The sequence below is a fragment of the Desmodus rotundus genome, chromosome 10, assembly GCF_022682495.2.
Source record: "Desmodus rotundus isolate HL8 chromosome 10, HLdesRot8A.1, whole genome shotgun sequence".
Classification (NCBI taxonomy): Eukaryota; Metazoa; Chordata; class Mammalia; order Chiroptera; family Phyllostomidae; genus Desmodus; species Desmodus rotundus.
In genome coordinates this window covers 6,180,697-6,200,243 of record NC_071396.1, presented here as the reverse complement: position 1 = coordinate 6,200,243, position 19,547 = coordinate 6,180,697, and the positions used below count along the sequence as shown (strand labels likewise).

Genomic DNA, 19,547 nt, shown 5'->3' with positions numbered 1-19,547 from the left:
TAATACTAGGATGGGAGAAGGAGGCTAAAAGTCACACACTTGAGTCCTCGGGAACCCAAAGCTTAGTTGATGAGACAAAGAAATATACCCACAAACCATGTGTCCAGAAAAATATGGATTTGGACAATCTCTGCAATGACAACAGACCTACATAAAAGCAGAGATCTCTTTGTCTTCAGGGACAATAGCCAGAGCTGCTACCCTCAACCCCTAGAGGGACCAAGGGGAGAAGCAATTCCCAGACACAACCAAGCACTACAGCTATAGAGAAGGAACACAGCCTTGCCAAACTGGGGTGCCAAAGACAGGGAGCAGGAGAAGCAGAAAGCTCAACTCTGCTATTCCTTTGGGAAGTAGATGGCAGACTCAGCCTCATGGAATCCGGAGCAGGGCAGAGATCAGATTGGAGGTGAACAGGTTACCCAGAACTTCCCCCCACACTTCGGAGTGCTGCTGCTTCTCAATTGTGCCACCCAATTTGTGGCAACGTTTTCCCCAGTAGAATCCTCTCCGAGATAGAGGATCACCTATTTGCTGAAACACTAAGTGTGAAGACTCGGTAGGGGGTTGCACTTAAATATTTGGACTAATGATATATTTCCATTCAATTCAAAATGTATATGTTGGTCTGTATGAAGCAATCCTATCTACAGGTGGAAACCAAAAAATGTTACCATATTTAAGTAAATCCAATACCTTCAATTAAAATCTTTAAGAAAACGGCTGAGACGTTTTCTTGTACATTGATTTCTCTATGTTTTGATGGATCCGATCGTTACTAAGATGCCTATACATGTGTAGGAAACTGCACAGTTCTCTTCTCGATGCCTGTCAGCATATTGGTAACGGTAACTGGAAATAAATGTTTTTCTTTGAAGAATCCATGGAATTACCCCAATGTATACTTTTGCTTACATTCAGATGCTTTTGAAAAATTTTAACTAATAAGGCAAAGTAGAGAATGCCAACTTGTCAGCAAATTTCGATGTAGAAGCAATATTTCTATAAAGCCAGTCTTCCATTTGTTCTAACCCTCAAAGTCCTAGGAGGAGAAAGATACACAGAAAGAAATGGACTGAACTCTGGAGGAGGGTTTTCTGTTGTCAGTTCCTGACAGTAGGAAGCGACAGAACTGCTGTTTAGTCCCACGGGCTCTTCCCAGACTCTCTCGACATTTTACACAAATAACATATAATACCCGTCTTTACTGATTTAGTGCTTGGTATGTGCTAAGAACTATGTTAGAGTTTAACATGCATGAACTCGGAGCAACCATTTGAGCTAAGGGTTATTTCCAATAATAACCCTGAGAAATAAGGACAACTGAGATACGAGTTAACATGCCCAAGTAGGCAGTCGGTAAGTGGATAAGCTCAAATTTGAAACTTGAGATTCAAGTTCCAAAGACTATTTTCTTAAATTCCCTCCATGGTTGCTCCAAATTGCATTTGCATACAACTCTGGGGCTTTCAAATATCTTAATAAGATATTTATAAATGTACTTATTTGCTACCTAATTCTTCATAAATTTATAGAAAACGTATGGCTTGTAAATCTCAGAAGAGTCCTGTGAAGTGGGCAGTGTGATTCCTTCTGTATAATCAGGAACCAGAATGATTTAGAAACCTATTCCGTCAATAAAATGTCAGAGTCCAAACTCAGGTCTAGACTTTCTGACCCCAAGTTCAGTAATCATTCTGCTTCAGCGCAGCTTCTTCAAGTCACCCCATCAGGTACAGGAACTCCTGACCCTGCGAAGATAAACTGAGTGGGATTGTCATCGCAACGGCATTCCTTTCTGGCTCTCTGTCCACAGTGATTTATTCTCCCGGCCTCACTCTCCTTACCTGTAGCCTCGGGATGAACAGACAGACCTACCTTAGTAGTGTTGCTGTGTTAAATGAGTTAAAGGCCAGGGCATTGTCACTCCTGTGTAACATTAAACTTTAATATATATACAATATGGAAATTATTTAATATCCATTTATATCTGCCAATTGTAAATCAGATAAAGTCAACCCCCTCCCGGGCACCTTCCCGTGACCTCCTATAAAATTCGAACTCCTCTCTGGTTCAACAAGGATCTCTCGTGGTTTGTCTTGTGGCCACCATTGTCTTTGTCTCTGGCCCTTGCTCTCTCAGCTCAGCCACACCAGTCTTCTTGAGAATCAGCCCCAGGGCCTTTGCATGTGCCCTTGCTGTGCCCAGAATGCCCTTGCCCAGGTCGTCGTGTGGTGGCTTCCTTCTTGCCATTAGCACCCCACCTCCTGGGGGCATCTCTTGGACAACTCAGCCTTTTCTTACCATAGCCCCATATCCCACATAGTTTATTCCCTCTAAGTTTTTTCCGTTTGTTTGTTTGTGGAGAGCCCCTCCCCTGAGGGCCCATCCCCACCAGCCATGTTCCCTGTTATGTTCCCAGCTCTCAGAACAGTGGCTGGCACAGAGAAATGGCCCAGTCAATAGCTGTTGAATTAAGGAATGATAAACAGCCTCCCCTAGTTAACTATACTGTCATTCCTGGAGATGTGAATCATAGAGGGTGAGTGGGATCTTAGCTTGTTCTGGCAACTGGCCATGGAGGAAGTCTACGGCCAATGTCATATCAGTTAGGGTAGAGCTCTTAATTTAGTGCACATGATGAAGTTCTAGAACATCGCCACAGTGTGGAAAGTCCGTGAGCACCGTCAGCCTCTGTGTGACATGTAATCTATTTAAAGCAAAGGTGGCATCAGGGGATGTTGGTGGAAATTTCCACTGGTTCATTTTGAGTCCATTCCTGTAGAAACTGCTAGTCTATGCAGGGTCTGCAACAGTCCCAAAGCAGGACCTCACACACTTGGAAGATGTGTCCAGGTCTTCCTTCAGTGGCCTTATGTGGAAAAAGGTAACGAATTCGGGGCTTTTATGTCACATACCTGTATTGGAAGGGAGGTCCTGCCACTTACCAAGTGATGTAAAGTGTTCTCTGCCTCCGTTTCCTCGTGTACAAACTGATGGTAATAGTAATACCCGTCTCATAGGATGGCTGGGAGGACGAAGTACATTAGTGCAGATGGTGCACCTACAGAGTGTACGCGCTCCGTAAACTTAGCAGCTACTTTTATGCATCCTCCCCGAGAGCTGGACGGGGCTGGATTCCTGCTTTCTCTCAGGGAGATCCAAGATAAGCAATTAAAAGGTAGTATGTGCTAAATTCCAAATTGTCATAATCATTACTAAAATCCAGTGGAGGCTAATTTCAGTATTTCCCACTAACATGGAAGCCAGTTTCTCCTCCCCCATGTATTAGAATGACCCCAAAAAGCAAGGCAGCGTGCTTATTAGTAATGGTGACTGAAGACACCCATGTCTCCAAGGAAGATGTTTTGAAATCTCTTTAGTGGCTTCACTTCCCTGAATTTCAGATGTGCCCGTGGAAAGTAAGACAATGTCCTTCTTCCCCTGGGCCCCAGAATTCCATTAAAATCCCTTCCCATCTTGCCCAGTTCAAAGTGTTTTAGATGAAAGGAACCGGGAACCCAGGGAGAATACCTGTACACGTGTAACTGAAATGGATCCAGCAAAGGACCGTGCAAGCAGAGACGCTGAAAAAGTCCACTTGATGTTGAAAGAAAATCAGTCAGGTCGCCAGTTAAAGAGGCAGATCCACAGAGCTTTTCAGCAAGTCACCCCTTCATGGCTGCCACCCGTGGGGCCGCTCCTGAAATGCCCAATCCTGCCATCAAGTCATCTCCGCCTTCCTGCCTTCTCTCGCTTGCCATGCGTCTCTCTCACGACAATTCTGGCAAAGCCCCCTTTGGCGGATTGCTCTTCGAACATACTCAAAAGCCATGACAGGCTACCCTTTGAAAAGGCTTTTGCATGAGCACCCTGGGAAAATGTACTCCAAGGCGGCAGATGAATTGATATGATCTCGTTGATTGTATCTTTTTATTTATGAGGCATAATTTATGAGCGCTGGAGAGCAAACTGCAATGAGTGATGACTAACGACAGCCAAGGTCATAAATCAGGGGCAGTGAAAGAAACGGAGGTTTTGATCGAATCTATTGAATTAGCTGTTGGCCTCAGCCGATACAGGTATTGGAAAGACCTTTTTAATATCTATTTGTCTCCCTCAGGGGAGTGTGATAACAATCTCATTACATGCCCCCAGGAAACAAATAATTTAATTGTTTGCCCGTTAACATGCAGCCTATTTACTCTCATTATTAATTATGGGCATGGCTGTTCATGTTGGATTTTTATTTATTTTGGATGTGAACTGTCAGGAAAATGTAGTTACCTGCACCAGTTTTTCTAAACAGTGGTGTAGCCTCCTAGAGCTGCTGGATATGACTCTGTCCTCGGTATTGTCAAAATGCTTTTTATTTATCAAAATCATCATATTTCACAGGGAAGTATGTCACAGGATACCCCAAGTGACATAAAGAAGTTGCAAAGGCCTTAAAAATTTCTCCATATCATAATCCTCTGAGAGTCACCGTTATAATTCAACTTACAATAAGTGACTTGGAGAAAGAGAAAAATCTCAAATTGCTCCAAGGGCAAAGACAGCTACTGGCACTTATATTAGGAGTTGACAGATTAGAGGATTTTGAGGATTTTTCTTTTCTGTGAAAGATCGCTCATTGAATTTGGTTATTCCTGTATTCCATTTTTTTTTTGTATGGAAAATGATAGCAAGTAAGATACCAAAGAGACAGCAGCGGATTCCTCGTAGTATAGAATGCATCACTAAGTATGTTCCCTTGTCTCTATCAAGACTTGTAGCATTTCTTCACCCAAAGGAATCATAAAATATTTTTCCAGCTAAGGAGGTCCTTTTCTATAATATGATGAAGGAAAAGCACATCAGTAATCCCTTAGAAATTTACCTTAAGAGTTTCTCCTTGTAGGAAGGGTACGTTTGGAAAAGATCAGTCCTGAAAAAGGTTGTTTGTGAAAGCTGTGAGCCATGTAATGAGACCAAGCATTGAAATGAGAACTGTTTACAGTGAAGTGTGGGAAATTGTGGGAGAGTAACTCACAATAACAGAGGTCCCTCTCTGGAAGAGTTTCCCATAAGGCTCCCCTTCTCCCATCCTCTGCAGAGGTGTGGTCCCTTCCCTTTCTCTTGTATAAAACTATTTCAAATGGTTCTGTTCACAAATTCTTGGTGTCCTTCTACGATAACGTTAGAAGGAGAGGTGTTGGGTTCAGAGAAATTCGGAGCATTTAGAATAATACTCATCTGTTTGATGAGGGGAAAATAGACCTGATAAGTTCCAGAAATATCAGTGCTTCCAGAAGCTTGCCCCGGAGCAAGACCTGGGTGGGGAACGATGGCTCTACCCCGGCTCTGTTTGGCGCTGTGGCCACGGTGGTCAGCTCTGTGATGGAGATTGTAGTTGTAACAGCACATTCCGACAGATGCGTGCTTTGTGCTTATTTGAATGGCTGAAGGTCCTGTCAAAGGTAATGCCAAGGACAACTCCACATAGAAATCACAGGAATAGAAACTCAAAAATATACACGGCCTAGGTTTCTGCACGTGCTCCTAGAGATAGCCCTCTGCGTTTCTCAGACAGCCCTGGGGCCCAGAAGCATGTGGAACTCTGTTGAAAAGGCAGGTCCCAGGGTCTTTCCACCAGAAAGTCTGATGCAGACGCCCAAAATGAATGTATGATTGTCGGCAGGAAGCACTCGGCCAGATTCCCTAAAGGAAAATTTCTAAGAGGCTGCTTACAACAGAGGGCAAGCCACACCCATTGTTTCCATGACAATGGACTGTGGCAGTCTGGTGACAGGTGCTGACACTGTATGTAATTAAATATTTTTAAGGCTAAATGCAGTTAATGAGTCCTTGGGGGAGGGGAGAGTTAATAAAAATCAGTTTATGTTTTAATGGACAGCAGCCTAAAGATAGTAATAGTCACTGGTCGGATTTTTAAAAGTTTAGCTTGAAACCAGAAATTAATCTACTTTATTAGTCGGTTATGGAATTTGTGGTTTAATGATTTTAGTTATTTGATATTTATTCAACAGTTAGCCTGTGTTTTCTGTGGCCTCTTCCTACATGGAAACTCTTTCCAGGTTTGCGACTAAAATCCAAGAGAAGAAAGCACCGGACTCAGCCAGCCCTCAACTCGTTCTCACTTTTCACAGCTCTTCATCGGGACGCTCCTACCTCTTAGAGTGGCCCTTGTGTGCTTGTGTGTGGCAGCATGTGCACACGCATTCACATGGACAAGCGTGCACTAAGCCCAAATAATAAGTTGTCTTAGTGGAACCTTTCATCATCTTCGTTTTATTACAAAATAATAAACATATTCATCTGCATAATGTAGGTATAAGGGTACTCTGAATAAATCAAAGATGAGCAGTATCCTTACTTTATGTTTCTCTTGGCCGTGAGATTCATAAACCTTATTCCCCACCCCCATCCCCAGTAATGTCCCTTTTTGCCCTATGAGCAGCCCACATGCATTCTGCTTGTATTCTCAATGATTATGTGGTAGGGTACTAACCAAAAGGACTGTCAATTAGGTAAAAGGTAGACAGGTAGGCAGGCAGACAGGTAGACAGACAAGCAGACAGGCAGACAGATAGATAGATAACAAATAGAATAAATAGAATAGAGCTAGACAAAGTGGGCGATTTTATGTCTGTTCATAGGGTATTTTGTTTCTTGTTTTTTTGGTATTGGTTCACTGAAATTAAAAGATCAGGGGCATATTACTCAAAACTTCCCATGCAGGGTCTCTGCTGCTTCTTCCCACGTCCTGCAAAGATGGACTCGAGTCTTGAGGCCGTTGTCACTCAGTCAAAACCATAAGCTCTGTTCACATTTTTACTCTGAACCCTCAACCACGCTTCAGTTCCTTTATCTCTTGTTGAGCTGGGCGGAGACAAAAATCCACAGCCTCTTTTGGGTAAAGGACTTCCACCTCGACAGTGGGAGGCAAGGGAAATATCACCCAGAGGTTCTTCTTTGCTTTGCTTCTGGTGGTTTGATATGACAGAAACAGGGCCTCGTGGCTCGAGTTCTGTGAAATCCATAATGTTTATTATCTGTCAGCTTTCATTGCCAGAGAGGCTCATGCAAATAGGCTGATCCTGCTTTGCATAAGCATGTTGATTTATAGGGATGCTGTTTTGATCTCAAATTGATGAAATGCTGAAAAGAAAGACTAGAGAAAAGAACACCGTATTATGAAGGTCTCCTGTCAAAGACAAAGACACTAGATCCTACCTGCCTTCCCAGCTGGGGGTGGGGAATTTCCTATTGTCGGCCTTTTAGAAGAGAATTTTTCTAAAGAAATACAACAAAATGTTGTAACATAGAGACTCAAGGTGTCTTAAAAATACCATGGATTGAGTCACGTTTGGATCTAGGGCTCCACCCAGTAAAAGTTCAGCAAGATGTGAGGTTTAGTCCTCTCTGCCAACACCAGCGTTAAAAAGGCTTAATAATTTTTATGACTCTACATCTACATCAAAAGAGAAAGCGAAATTAATGTTCATAGTCCTGGGCCAGAACCGTGCTAAGCACCTTCTCTGACGGATCCTTAGTTCATGCCCCGTCTGCACTTGTGCTTCTCACATTGGTGTTTAGTAATTAATTGACAGCTCGCTGACTGACTTTATTACACCTCATTTCACTTTCTTCCTGTTTTCCCCACCCACTGTGACCCCCACAGACATTCTGTGTCCTACAGTCACCAACCAAAGCTCTACTCTTGGCAAAGAATTTGGCACCCCTTCCTTTGCCTACTTTTCCCAGGCGTATGTTCTCCATAAACCTTTTCACAAACCTTTAATTATGTAATTAAAAATGCCCCCGTACCCTTGGAAAGATATTTGCAGTCAAAGAGGGGGATCTGGAGCAACTGAGAAGCCAGGGACTCTTTCTTTTCCATCCGGAAATCTGACCTCTTCAGCAGGCTGCCCTCTAACCCTGACCTTGGCCCTTTCTGAGGGAACTGAAAAGCAGCTACAGTGGCTCTTTGACCTGGGCTCTGGTCTCCGGGAAGCCGACTCTTCCTTCCTTCTCCTAACTTCCCTGTGCCTTTTGAGATCAACCTCCGTCATCTAATGCACCCTGGGCACATCCATCCGCCCTTGCAGGTTCTGGATTCTACTCCAGAATTGCAGGTATTTGTCTGTGGGCCGGGTATTTAACCACCTGGATTCTCAGTGACTCATTTACGGGTTATGGAGGACCTACAGGATCAAACGCCCAGTTTATTGGAAAGAGGGATAAAAGTGTTTATCAGAGAGCAGAGTTCTAGTTTCAGCTCTTGAAATTTCTGTCACTTTGAACAAGAGAGTGACATTTTTGGAGCCTTAATTTCCTCACCTGTCAAAGTGGGCTAATAATGCATTCTCCAGCCACCCCCAGGGTTGTGTTGTGAGAGCTAGGCCAGCCAGCACATGTTAAAGTGCTCTGCAAAGTGTAGAGTCTATGTAAATTAAGTGATTATTATGCAAATGATGAGAGACTGTATCAGAACTCTAGAAAAAGCAAGAGCTGCTATGGAAGTAGGTTAGTCACCTCTTTTACATATGGGGCTTCTGGCAATCCTATCAACAAGGGGCTGGAGATTTGCATTTGATAGCAATCCAAGAGCAATTCAACATCAGAAGTTTTACTTTTACAAAGGAACCTACCCTCCAAAAAAAAAAAAAGAAAGAAAATGTAGGGAAACACTCATAGGAGTTGGCCTAACTTCTGAAAAGCTCTCTAATGTTTATTCTCTTGAAGATATTGTTGATGTCCAAGCAAAACAAACAAAAATGAAACTAAATTCTCACTGCAAAGTGTTTTCCTGCAGTTTTTTTTTTTTCTAAATGTCTTGGATTTTGAAAGTTCTTCATGTTTCTTTAACACTGCACACACCTAGAAAGTGTGGACTATAGAATCAAACACGTCTTCCTGGTTTGTCTTTAAAAGCTCAGGGCAAGTTTGGATGGATGGATGGATGGATAGGTGGTGGGTAGATGGGTGAATGATGGGTGTGGATGGATGGAGGGAGGGAGGGATGGATGGATGGATAGGTGGTGGGTAGATGGGGAATAGACGGGTGTGAATGGATGGATGGATGGAGGGATGGATGGATGGATAGGTGGTGGGTAGATGGTGAATAGATGGGTGGGTGTGGGTGGATGGATGGATGGATGGATAGGTAGGTAGGTAGATAGGTAGACAGATAGAAAGAAAACACCAAATGAGAAAAAAAACTCCTGAAGTTCGATTGCACAAGATGAGCGCTTACTAAGGAATACTGGCACTCCTAAACACACAGACAGTCTTCTTGTATTGCCATTTAGATCTATCATTCTGATTGATCACTGTGTAGTTGGCTCTTATTGGGCCTAATTTAACCCTATACACTCACACATCCATCTACTCTGTCTATTGTACCTGACATTCTACAAATTACTTACTCATGCAAATGATGACCTAAGGCAACCTTTTAGGATATTCGTGCTTAATTATACAAATAGTTCTTGATAAATAAGATTATACCTCCTTCCATATGTTTATTCCTTCCTTGATGAAAGGAAAATCTAATTTTCATGCAGATTTGGTGGGGCCAGTGTTTAAGAATTGCTGAGTTTTTAAGTAGTCTGCAGAGCCATCCAGTCTGCAGAAGCTGACAAACATCACGTCACCTCTGCTCGGAGACTGGTGGTTTTGCATCAGGCTTGAATCTGCTGCTGCGTTCTGGAATCGGGGCTCTGCAGGGGCCCCTCTGTGTTCACAAGGACAGAGGCCATAAGTGAGGAAGGGCTCAAACTCCCACATGATCACAGAGTTGCAGGATCAAAGTGTGTTGCTGCGTGCTGTTGTGTTCAGTCACTTTGGGTCGCCCACTTTTTGTTTCTGTCTGAGCTTGTCCTGCTTTTGACTGCTCTTATTGATTTCTCTTGGAAGGTCTGGGCAGTGAATTCAGCAGGGAAAGCCCCCAGTAGCTGGACGCGGTGTAGGACTGGACCCGCCCCCCCAGAAGGTCTCACGGCTCCCAGGTTCCACGCAGTATCTTCCACACAAGCAGTGGTCAACATCAGCGCCCCTGGGAAGCCCAACGGGGTCATCAGTCTCTATAGGTTGTTCTCCAACAGCACCGGCGTGGCCGAGGTGGTGGTGAGTAGCCCCTGAACTCAAAGTCGGGACTGGTTTATTTATTTATTTATGTTCCATAAACCACGATGCCCTTGCTTTTTCTTCTCCTTAGTCTTTCTTTCTCATGTGTCTCCTCTCAGTGACCCCGTAGTAAACTTAGGGGCACAAAGGTCCCTCTGAGAAGAAATAGGACACACGCAGACAATATGTAACACCCAGGCAGAGCACTGCTGAAGGTGGTGTTAAAGACCCCACAAGTGTTGTAAGAAACCTACGACCTCACAGGTAATGAAATCAAATTAATTTAGTTAGAAAATGCCCCTTTGTACTTCATGTAGTAGCAAGTGGCCTAGAGTAAGGGGCAGACAGATGGCCATGTTGGTGATGGCCACGTCAATTTGAAAAAGAGAAAAATTAGAACAAAGAATAATACCCTTGGGATCCTCGTGTTGACATTTGAAAATTTCCGGAACAATCCTGGAAATGGAGTCTTCCTTTTGGTGACTTTTGAGAAAAGTTCTAGCGTGTTGGAAGGGACTGCAAAACAGCATAGTCAACAAAGCTGTGTAGCCATGGTTGGTGCATTAGTGTTGGGGGCCCATCGGGGACACAAGATGGGCTGTTTGGGGACCTCAGCTTTCGTACCAGCAAGTGGCTGAAGGGTCACTGATAATCCATGAGACCAGCTCCTGTGTGACTGAAACGAAGAGGCTGGAAGCCAGTGAATGGAGGTGTCTCCTCTCTGTCACCCTTCCATTTCTCGTGAAGAAGTTCAGACTATAATACCTTGTTCACGCAAACCTCATAGAGAAATCATGCAGGATTACGTTATACATTATTTAGACCAATTTAGGGAATGGTTTGGGCAAGTGTGCGGAAAGCTGCAGAGGCCAGAGCCCGGTACTGTAACGTAGTTTCACCAGACAGCTCTTGGATACACGGAAGTCTGCTAGTGAGTGTCAAAGGAGAATTAGCATGCTTCCTACCGGGCTTCATATTCAATAAATGTGGACGATGTAAACACAATCAACCCTTGATTATCCATGCTTATGCAAGGATAATGTTAATAAACTAAAATAATTTATATTTGGAGTACACTGTATGCAATTTTTTTTTCAATAGCAGATAGCTCTTCTTAATCCTATGTTGTTTATGTCAATGTGAAAATTAGTTTTTAGTTTTGAAGGCCTCTGTCCCAAAGAGTTCTTAATGAAACCACAATGAGGTAAAAAAAAAAAAAAAATTTGCTCCAAATAAACCAAAAAGTTTATAATGTAACAAGGATAATTGTGAAAAAGACTATAACATTTCATACAACCAATACCCTCAGAGTAAAAAAAGACTATCAAACTTTTAAATATATATAAAATATACAATATAAAAATATACAGATGTATCAAATACATATTTTAAGCTCCTGAGCACCCAACTCTAACCTGGATTTGAAGGGATTTTTGACCCCAAAATTCCATACAAATAACAGTGGCAGAATATGGACTTTAGAGAATGTTGAGTAGGAATATGATTCAAATACAGATTTTTTTAAGGCATCATTCTGAGGGCCACAGGATTTTATCAAAACTTTGTGCATTTTTTGCCATTTTCTAATGTCTTTTGATGATAATAGACAATGTATGCCTTGTGAGTTCTATCCCGTGACCACCTCCAACATCGACCTAACTGTGAAATCATTACATTTCCGTGTGTATCAGGCATGCCTCTGCAATGGGTTGGTAATTCCTTCAGGGTAAATACTAGCTACAGCCATGGTGGCACTCGGGCTGTGGGAGGGGGGGTCCCCAAGGCACACGTGTCCCTGGCCTGTGTTCTGGATGCAGCCTCATCAAGCCCTCTCCATCCTGCAGCTGTCTGAAGGCCTGGCCACCCAGCAGACTGTCCACGGCCTGCGGCCCTTCACCACCTACTGCATCGGCGTGGAGGCCTGCACCTGCGTCAGCTGCTGCAGCAGAGGGCCCACAGCGGAGCTGAGAACACGTCCTGCTCCACCCTCGGGCCTGTCCTCGCCCCAAGTCCAGGCGCTGGCCTCCAGGACAGCCTCCTGCCAGTGGGGTCCCCCGCTCTTCCCTAATGGTGTCATCCTAAGGTGATCAGCCAGAAGAACGAATACACCAAACTAAGACATGCAAACTGAGTTACCCAGCCCTCCCCCAGAAAGAGTTGCTTAGTGAACAGATACCTATAGCTAATTAGACAAATACATTGATTTCAGTGGTAATGTTCCCTGCAAAGTGTGTTAAATCATAATACCAACAAAGGATAGAAAGGGAACCGCAAAACTGTCTTTAAGTCAGAAAGACGGTGCCGTGTGTTTGCATTGACTGAGGAAATTTGCTTCTCCTCGTAGTTCTCGAAGGATCCATTCTGTCGCCTCAGCTGGGCAGAAAAGTTCTGGGGTTAAGTCAGAATTTCCTTGATCTAATTTAAAATGTTGAGATGAGCCACTGCTTGAAAGAAAAGTTGTTTCAACTGAAAATAATCAGAGGCACAAAGATTTTCTTCATTTTCAACAGAGAGAACAATTTTATCAGCCTCTTCTGAAAAGAGAGAAATACCTTCTCTCTGCCAACAAGGATGAGGTCTCTGGGTTGACAGCAACGTGTATATATGTGACTTCTCTTATCTCTGCTGCTGCTCATTCCCAACAGTGTTGAAGAAAGTGTGTCTGAGAGCAGGTTCCCACACGTGGAAATTTTAAAGAGCTTGTACTTCAGTGAAAACAAAATGTCTTCTTAGAAAATATAACCAGTTTTACAAGCAAGATGAACTAATTTCATGGCCATTTTCTCTTGCCTTGTCCATTTTTTCCCCAGCTATGAGCTCCAGCTGCACGGGTCTTGCTCTCCTGATGCAGACGCCCCCTGCACCCCCAGCCAGCCTCAGACAAAGTACAGGGGACCGGGGCCAACAGCCAGCCTGGACGGTCTGCAGCCCTACACTGCCTACCTGCTGAGAGTCGTGGCCCACAATGAGGTGGGCAGCGCGGCTTCCGAATGGATCAGCTTCACCACTCAGAAAGAATGTGAGTAGAAGCAGCTGCCACCATAAGCCAGAGAGGGTATCAGAGCATCGGGGCGAGGCTTGTCATGGAAAGCAGGGAAAACCAGTTTTATAAAAGCATTGGAGTGAAGGTTTAGTTTCATTGACTGCTACTGAGACATCAATGAAGATGACTATTTGGGAAAAAATGCCTCTTGCGTTTAATAATCTGGAGATCAAGGGCGAATCTAGTGAGATTTTTCACATTGCAATGGAGTGAAACCCAATTTAGAGGAAGTGGATGAATGGGAAGGAAGAAAATGGACAGAGAATAGAGACTTTTTTAAAGGAGTTTGCCACTCCTTTTCTTTTCAAATTACATGGCGTAATGCCCAGCATTTCCACACAGCGGTGACACATGGCACCCTCAGGAAAAGCAGAGGCCAGCTGAGTCCAGAAAAGGACAAGTAACTAATTAATCGAGGCCTTCTTACATTTCCAGAAAGTAACTGCTCATTAGACTTTATAGGGTATACGTGTATATTGTTGGCAAACACAAAACATTAAGAATCAAGTACTTAGATTCAGCTACATAATTGGTGGGCGCACTGGAAAAGGAAAACATGAAGCTCCTCATTCAAAAATCATGAGGAATTCCGAGACATAGACAGCAGAGCATCAGCCCCAGTCCAGGACTCTGCACAGGTAACACACCTGTTACCTGCTCAATGGCACAGGTAACACACCCGGGAAGCTGGTCCTGCTTATAACCCCCCCATGCAGAAGCCACCACTGTTAATATTTGGAATCCTCTGTTCCTTTAATACCTTCCCTTTGAATAATTTTTATTATGTGGCTGAGATCATCCTAGAATTAAAATTTTATAGTCTGTTTTTTATGCCTGACTTTATTTTATTTGCATTTCCCATGGCATTAAAAAAAAAATCTTTAGCCACCAAGTTTAATGATGGTGTAGTATCCCATCCTTTGAATCGGTTGGGAATTTCAGTTGTCTCTCATCTTTTCCTTTTACAAAAGCAGTGCGGGATTTCTTGGTGAACAGTTATTTGTTTGACCTTCAGATTCTCTTCTTAAGTTAAAGTACAATGCGTGGAATTCACTGCATGGAGTGTTTTAACACTTTATGTCGTTGGGTGCTTGTTGCCAGCTTGCCTTCCAGAAACATTGTGTCAGGTCCCAAGCACATCTTCAGCATCCGGCACTGGCACTGGTAGGAGAGTTAACGTGATCACATAGACACGCAGCAAAGACTGTCTTCAGGGCTGAGTGACATCAAAGCGCAGCAGACGCTAGGGGCATGGGAGCAGTCTCCAAACCCCTGAGTTCTGATTATTTTGATTGTTTGATTACTAATTTCCTCAGGAAGATCTCCAAATCCTGAAAGGCTAATAAAGCTCCTCTCTATGGTTATACAATGGACAAGCCTTGTCTCTTGTTTCTTCCGTTCTGATGTGGAGAGATACGGGAATCTCTCGAATTGACAGAGGGAAGTCCAGACAAATGCGACAGTATGTCCGCTGTGAGTTAGGCAACATTTGTGTTGGAAAACCAGATATTTAAGTAGGGCTTGGTATCTCTTGCTTTAGTATTCATGGGAAAAAAAAATTACAGCTTGATGAAAATGTCTCCTTTTGAAAGCTGAGACTTAACATTTGTCTTCAGGGTTGAATCTATGGTCACAAAAGCATGAATTCTTCCTTCATCTGTTAGAGTTCTTAACATTAGCAACAGGTGGACGTAATTTTTAAAGAAAGAGGACACCTAGTTTATTCCCAGCACTCTTCTCTTCTTAGTACGTAGATGGATCTTAACACTGGTACAAATCTATTGGTTATTTTGGAGGAGACGAGACCTCATGAAGTCAGTCTCTTCTGACTTGGTACGGGATGATACGAGATTCCTGCATGTGTGTCTACAAAAAGTATTCACTTGAAAGAAGAGCTTTGGTCAAGGGTTCTTTTTCTTCTGTTGCAGTGAAGGAGCTGAAATGTAAAAGGAGAGCATGCCTGGAAAGCACGCACAACACCGCTTCTCTATCTGATGTGACGCTAGGAGGCCTGAGCCTGATTGTGTACTAATGTGCTGTGCTACTGAGTGATTAGCCAGCACAGTGAATTACTGCACCCGAGTTGCTACTCGCAAGGCTTTTTAACCATCTCTGGAAACAAACGGAGGGCTCCAGAAAAAGCTTTCAAAACAAACGGGTGCCAAATGCACATAATTCACCATCTAAGCAGTTTGGTTTAGAGGGGAAAAAAATGTATTAACTTCATCTAGTCCCTGGGGCTTTGTAGCAATAAATATTGATTTGATATGAAAAACAGCTATCTTCTGTAGTTAATAGTGTTAAGGGTACTTCACCTGTTAGAAGGAGGAAAAAGCAACAAAATATGAGCTCCAGGGTTCTGCTGCGAGCAGAACATTGCGTGTGAATAGTTTTATTCCATAAAACACCGCTCTCCATCGATCTGGGGGGACACGCAGGTGTGATGTTGCTGCAAAAGCATCACACGCACGTCCCTGCTGGTGTCCTTTTCTCCTCCCATGCCAGTTTTTTAAAACACTGAGGACAATAGGAAGGATTCTAGCAATGCCAAAGATATTTTTGTTGCTCATATTTAAAAACAAAAGGGTACACACCCACTCGGAGGCAGTCGTTTTCATGGCGTCCCGCTCTCTCCCGCAGCACCTCAGTACCGAGCCCCCTTCACGGTGGACAGCAACCTGACAACACTGTGCGTCAACTGGAGCGGCTCCTTCCTCCTGCACGGCCCGCTGAAGGAGTTCGTGCTGACCGACGGGGGCCAGCGCCTGTACCGGGGCCTGGACACTGCCCTGCACCTCCCGAGGACAGCGGACAGAAGTGAGTCTCTGACATCAAGGTGCTTGGTTCCCCAGCTTCCCAAGGTGGTCACCCTGCAAGGTGACCAGCAGAGGCTCACCGTGAATATGTCTCAATGGAAGTGGCCCCTTCTCGTGGAAAAGCTACGGCTCAAAGTAAATGCGATTTTCCCTCCTCTTTGCTGCCTGGTGCATGGATGTCATGATACAGGAGAGGGACACCCCCAGCGTGACACAGGTGTCCCCTCGCGGGAACCAGACTGGAGGGCAGGTCGGGTTCACAAGAGAAACAGCTCTCAGAGGCAGGCGGAGGGAGTCCTGAAATAGTGCATGTTCAGGGACCTGGAGATTTTCCAGATGCCTCTGCAGCCTCCAAGTGCAGCCCCATCAGGCAGCAACCACCACCGACTCGAAGGGTCCTGAAGAAGGGCTTTTCGGAACCAGCCTGGGTGTGACAGCCTGAAATAATGACTCCTTTCCCTCTGAAACCGAATTCTTTCTCCCTGTTTAATTATGTGTTCTTCCTCAGCTTTGTCTGGTTTTTCTACTGAAATGAGAAAAAGTTTCACAAGGTTTTAAGTATTTTTGAATAATCCATGTGGTGCAAGACCAAGATGTGAAGCCATTTTAAGCAATCTGGGTTTATACAGTGAATTAATTAGTGTGTGTGGGTTTTTTTTTTCATTTCCTGGAAAATTCTGTTTATTTTGGCTACAAGCACAGATAAACAGTGAACTCTGGCGTTGCATTTATGGTATTTAAAGGCTATCAATACCCTTTTACAATAATCAAGCTACACGTTTTTGCGGCCACAGTTCTTGGTCATTTGGGCAGCTGGTTGTGGCAGAAGCTGGCCGGGCATCTGCTCCGGGCCAGGCCTTTCAGCTTTTATTTCCCTCTGGTGCCTGGCTATTGAAATGAGTATCTGGATCATATGATTTCTGCGATCCCTTTTGAGTGCTCCTGCTTAGAAAGAAGGGGTTCACTGAGCGAAAGGTCACTGTAAGTTTTAAAGGAATAGGTGTAGCCCATACACAGAACAAGGTCCACTCCATGTATCATACTTTCCCCTCTGAGAATTCTTTAACTTTGCTATATTAACTCTAAGCTTCTTTAATTTGGAAGCTTAACTAGATTATGTATGTACCTATATATACACACATATATACGTATATATGTATATATGTGTGTATATATATATATATATACACACACATATATATGCGTACATATATATATATATGCTGGTACTACACTAATTATAGCTACTTCTCTTGCTAATCATGAAATTAGAATTAAGGTTGCATATTAGGTAAAACCTCACAATTTGTCCTAGAAGCCTGTTTTCAGACGTTTTCATGCTGTGATACCTTGTCCTTCTGAAAGAGCGCCGGTGCTGCGTGACAAACCACTGACCTTCCGTGTAGCCTTCTTCTTCCAGGTCACATGCACCACGGAGGAAGGGAGCGTTCAGACGCCGCTTGTGCGGTACGACACGTCTGCTGGCCTGGGTAAACATCCCCCTCCTGTTGTGCTTCGGTAGCGCCTCTTGGTTCTCGAGAAACATGCGTTTGTTTGTGGTTACACGCTCATGCTAATTGACTGGCACAGACTGTGAGAAGGAATTGTGTTCAGTGTTGTGCAAAATCTTCAAAAGTCCCTGTAGAACCGACATTAGGCAAGGAGTTGGGACAGACTGTGAAAATGCCAAGTGATTGACTTGCGGGTGCAGAGCGAGATGGCCGACCTCTCCTAGGCACAGATTCTGCCATTCAAGAGCTGGACAGAAGACTCCGTTCCCTCCCTAAAATGATTTTTTTAGGGAAAGTCGGAGGAAAGAGATCAAAGAGAGAAAATGCTCTAATGCCAATTTGTGTTGATCATAACGATAATAGTCCAGGTTCAGAGCCTAACATGGGGAATTTGGGAGACTTCTGCCTTGTGTCCTCCGTGTAAGATTATGATCAACTATTAATACCAAGTAGAGTAGCTGAGGAGATGAAGCTGTAATTTTTACAGAGCAGCTTTTGAATTGAATTCTTCCCACAATCTCTGACTCCTAATATCTGCAAAATTGACAATTTCAAAGGACATGTTAGAAAAGTACCAAAAAAAAAAATGTTTTGAGAACACAGTTGGGACTGGTACCTTATTTTAAATTCCAGTTAGGAATATTATATCAAATTTGTAAGCATACATAGTTGGGACCTTTTTTTAGAATATGTCTAAAAGTTCTGAAACAGAGGTGAACATACATATTGTTATCAAGGATGGTTTCAATCTGTATGATAATAAGTTTGTATTTCCAGACTTTTCCTGTCTGGATACCATGTATAGCTTCTCACAGCACCTCCCATAATCCCTCCCATGGCAGGTTCTACCTCATTGTACTTAGTCGCCGCTGTGGAAGCGAGCAGACTTCATCTGATACTCTCTTAGCGACTCCAGTGGCTTCACCAGTGGACAGGCAGAGGCCTGAGGGGTGCCGGAGCTCCCCCAGGAATGTCCTGCTGAACTTACGCATGAGTTGTTTTTTTCTGTTGGCTCCTGGCCTGGACTGTCTTTTTAAAGCAGTGCTTCTCAAATTCAGGTGTGCGGAGGATCACCTCCGTGTGCTTGTCTATCGCCCAGTTTCCCCGGCCCCTGGTACAGAAGCAGAGTCAGGGGGGCTGGCCTTTAAACAAGCCCATCCCAGTGATTCTCATGCACGGGACCTGGACCCCAGGTTGGGCAAAACCCACTGATGGGTGCAGTCTTCTATTTTTATTTATTTTTTATTATTGATTTTAGAGGGAGGGACAGAGAGAACCCTTGATTTGTTGTCCCACTTATTCATGCACTCATTGGTTGATTCTCGTGTGTGCCCTGAGCGGGGATCAAACCCACGCCCTTGGCATATTGAGGCAACAGGCAACGCTCTAACCAACTGAGCTACCCAGCCAGGACAAGGGTGGAGTCCTTTGAAATGAAAGAGGATTTTGAGAAGAAAAGTTTATGTTGATGAGAGAAGGAAACACTGAGGACTGTGCAGAGTTATGGAAAAGTTCATAATGGAGCGTCCAGCTAATACTCAGAGTCGGTTTTAATTTCTCTGATAGGACTTCTCTAACGCTCCCATTCTTTTGCCTGGAGGCAGCCTCCAAGCAGGAAGGACAGGTGAGGCTCACTCCCTTCGTGCTCTTCGGAGAGCTGTCTCCTTCCCAGGGCTTCCCTCAGGCGGGCTGCCCTACATTCCCCGTGACCGCTCCGGCAAGGGGCCCACTGGGCCCATCAGATTGGCTTCTGGAGCTACAGCCCCGCTCCATGCACACAGGGAACTCACCTCCTCCAGGGAACCACCTGGGTGGTGGTTGTGGCTCAACCACACAACACACATTGGTTCCTGATTCGGGGCCCTCTCACCTGCTAGGGCTTGGGCAGAGTTTCAACTCCAACCTCCATTTCAGAGGAGGGGAGCAGAGCCCCAGAGAGGCGAAGTGAGACTTTTTTATCCTCAACCAAGGATATGTTTTTTGGGTTTGTTTTTTTTTTAATTTTATCTTAGAGGAAGTGCGGGGGCTAGAGAGAGAGAAACCTCG

The 19,547-nt window shown here is 44.1% G+C and overlaps 1 protein-coding gene across 1 annotated transcript in view; it reads left to right on the top strand.

Moving 5' to 3' along the window:
- Positions 1–19,547, top strand: part of USH2A (usherin) — a 499,855-nt gene that overhangs the window by 468,063 nt on the left and 12,245 nt on the right. The window contains exons 65-69 of the mRNA XM_053912470.1: positions 9,922–10,131; positions 11,976–12,214; positions 12,942–13,150; positions 15,815–15,991; positions 17,397–17,480. Coding sequence (XP_053768445.1) covers positions 9,922–10,131; positions 11,976–12,214; positions 12,942–13,150; positions 15,815–15,991; positions 17,397–17,480 — 919 coding nt within the window. The remainder of the gene's footprint in view (positions 1–9,921; positions 10,132–11,975; positions 12,215–12,941; positions 13,151–15,814; positions 15,992–17,396; positions 17,481–19,547) is intronic.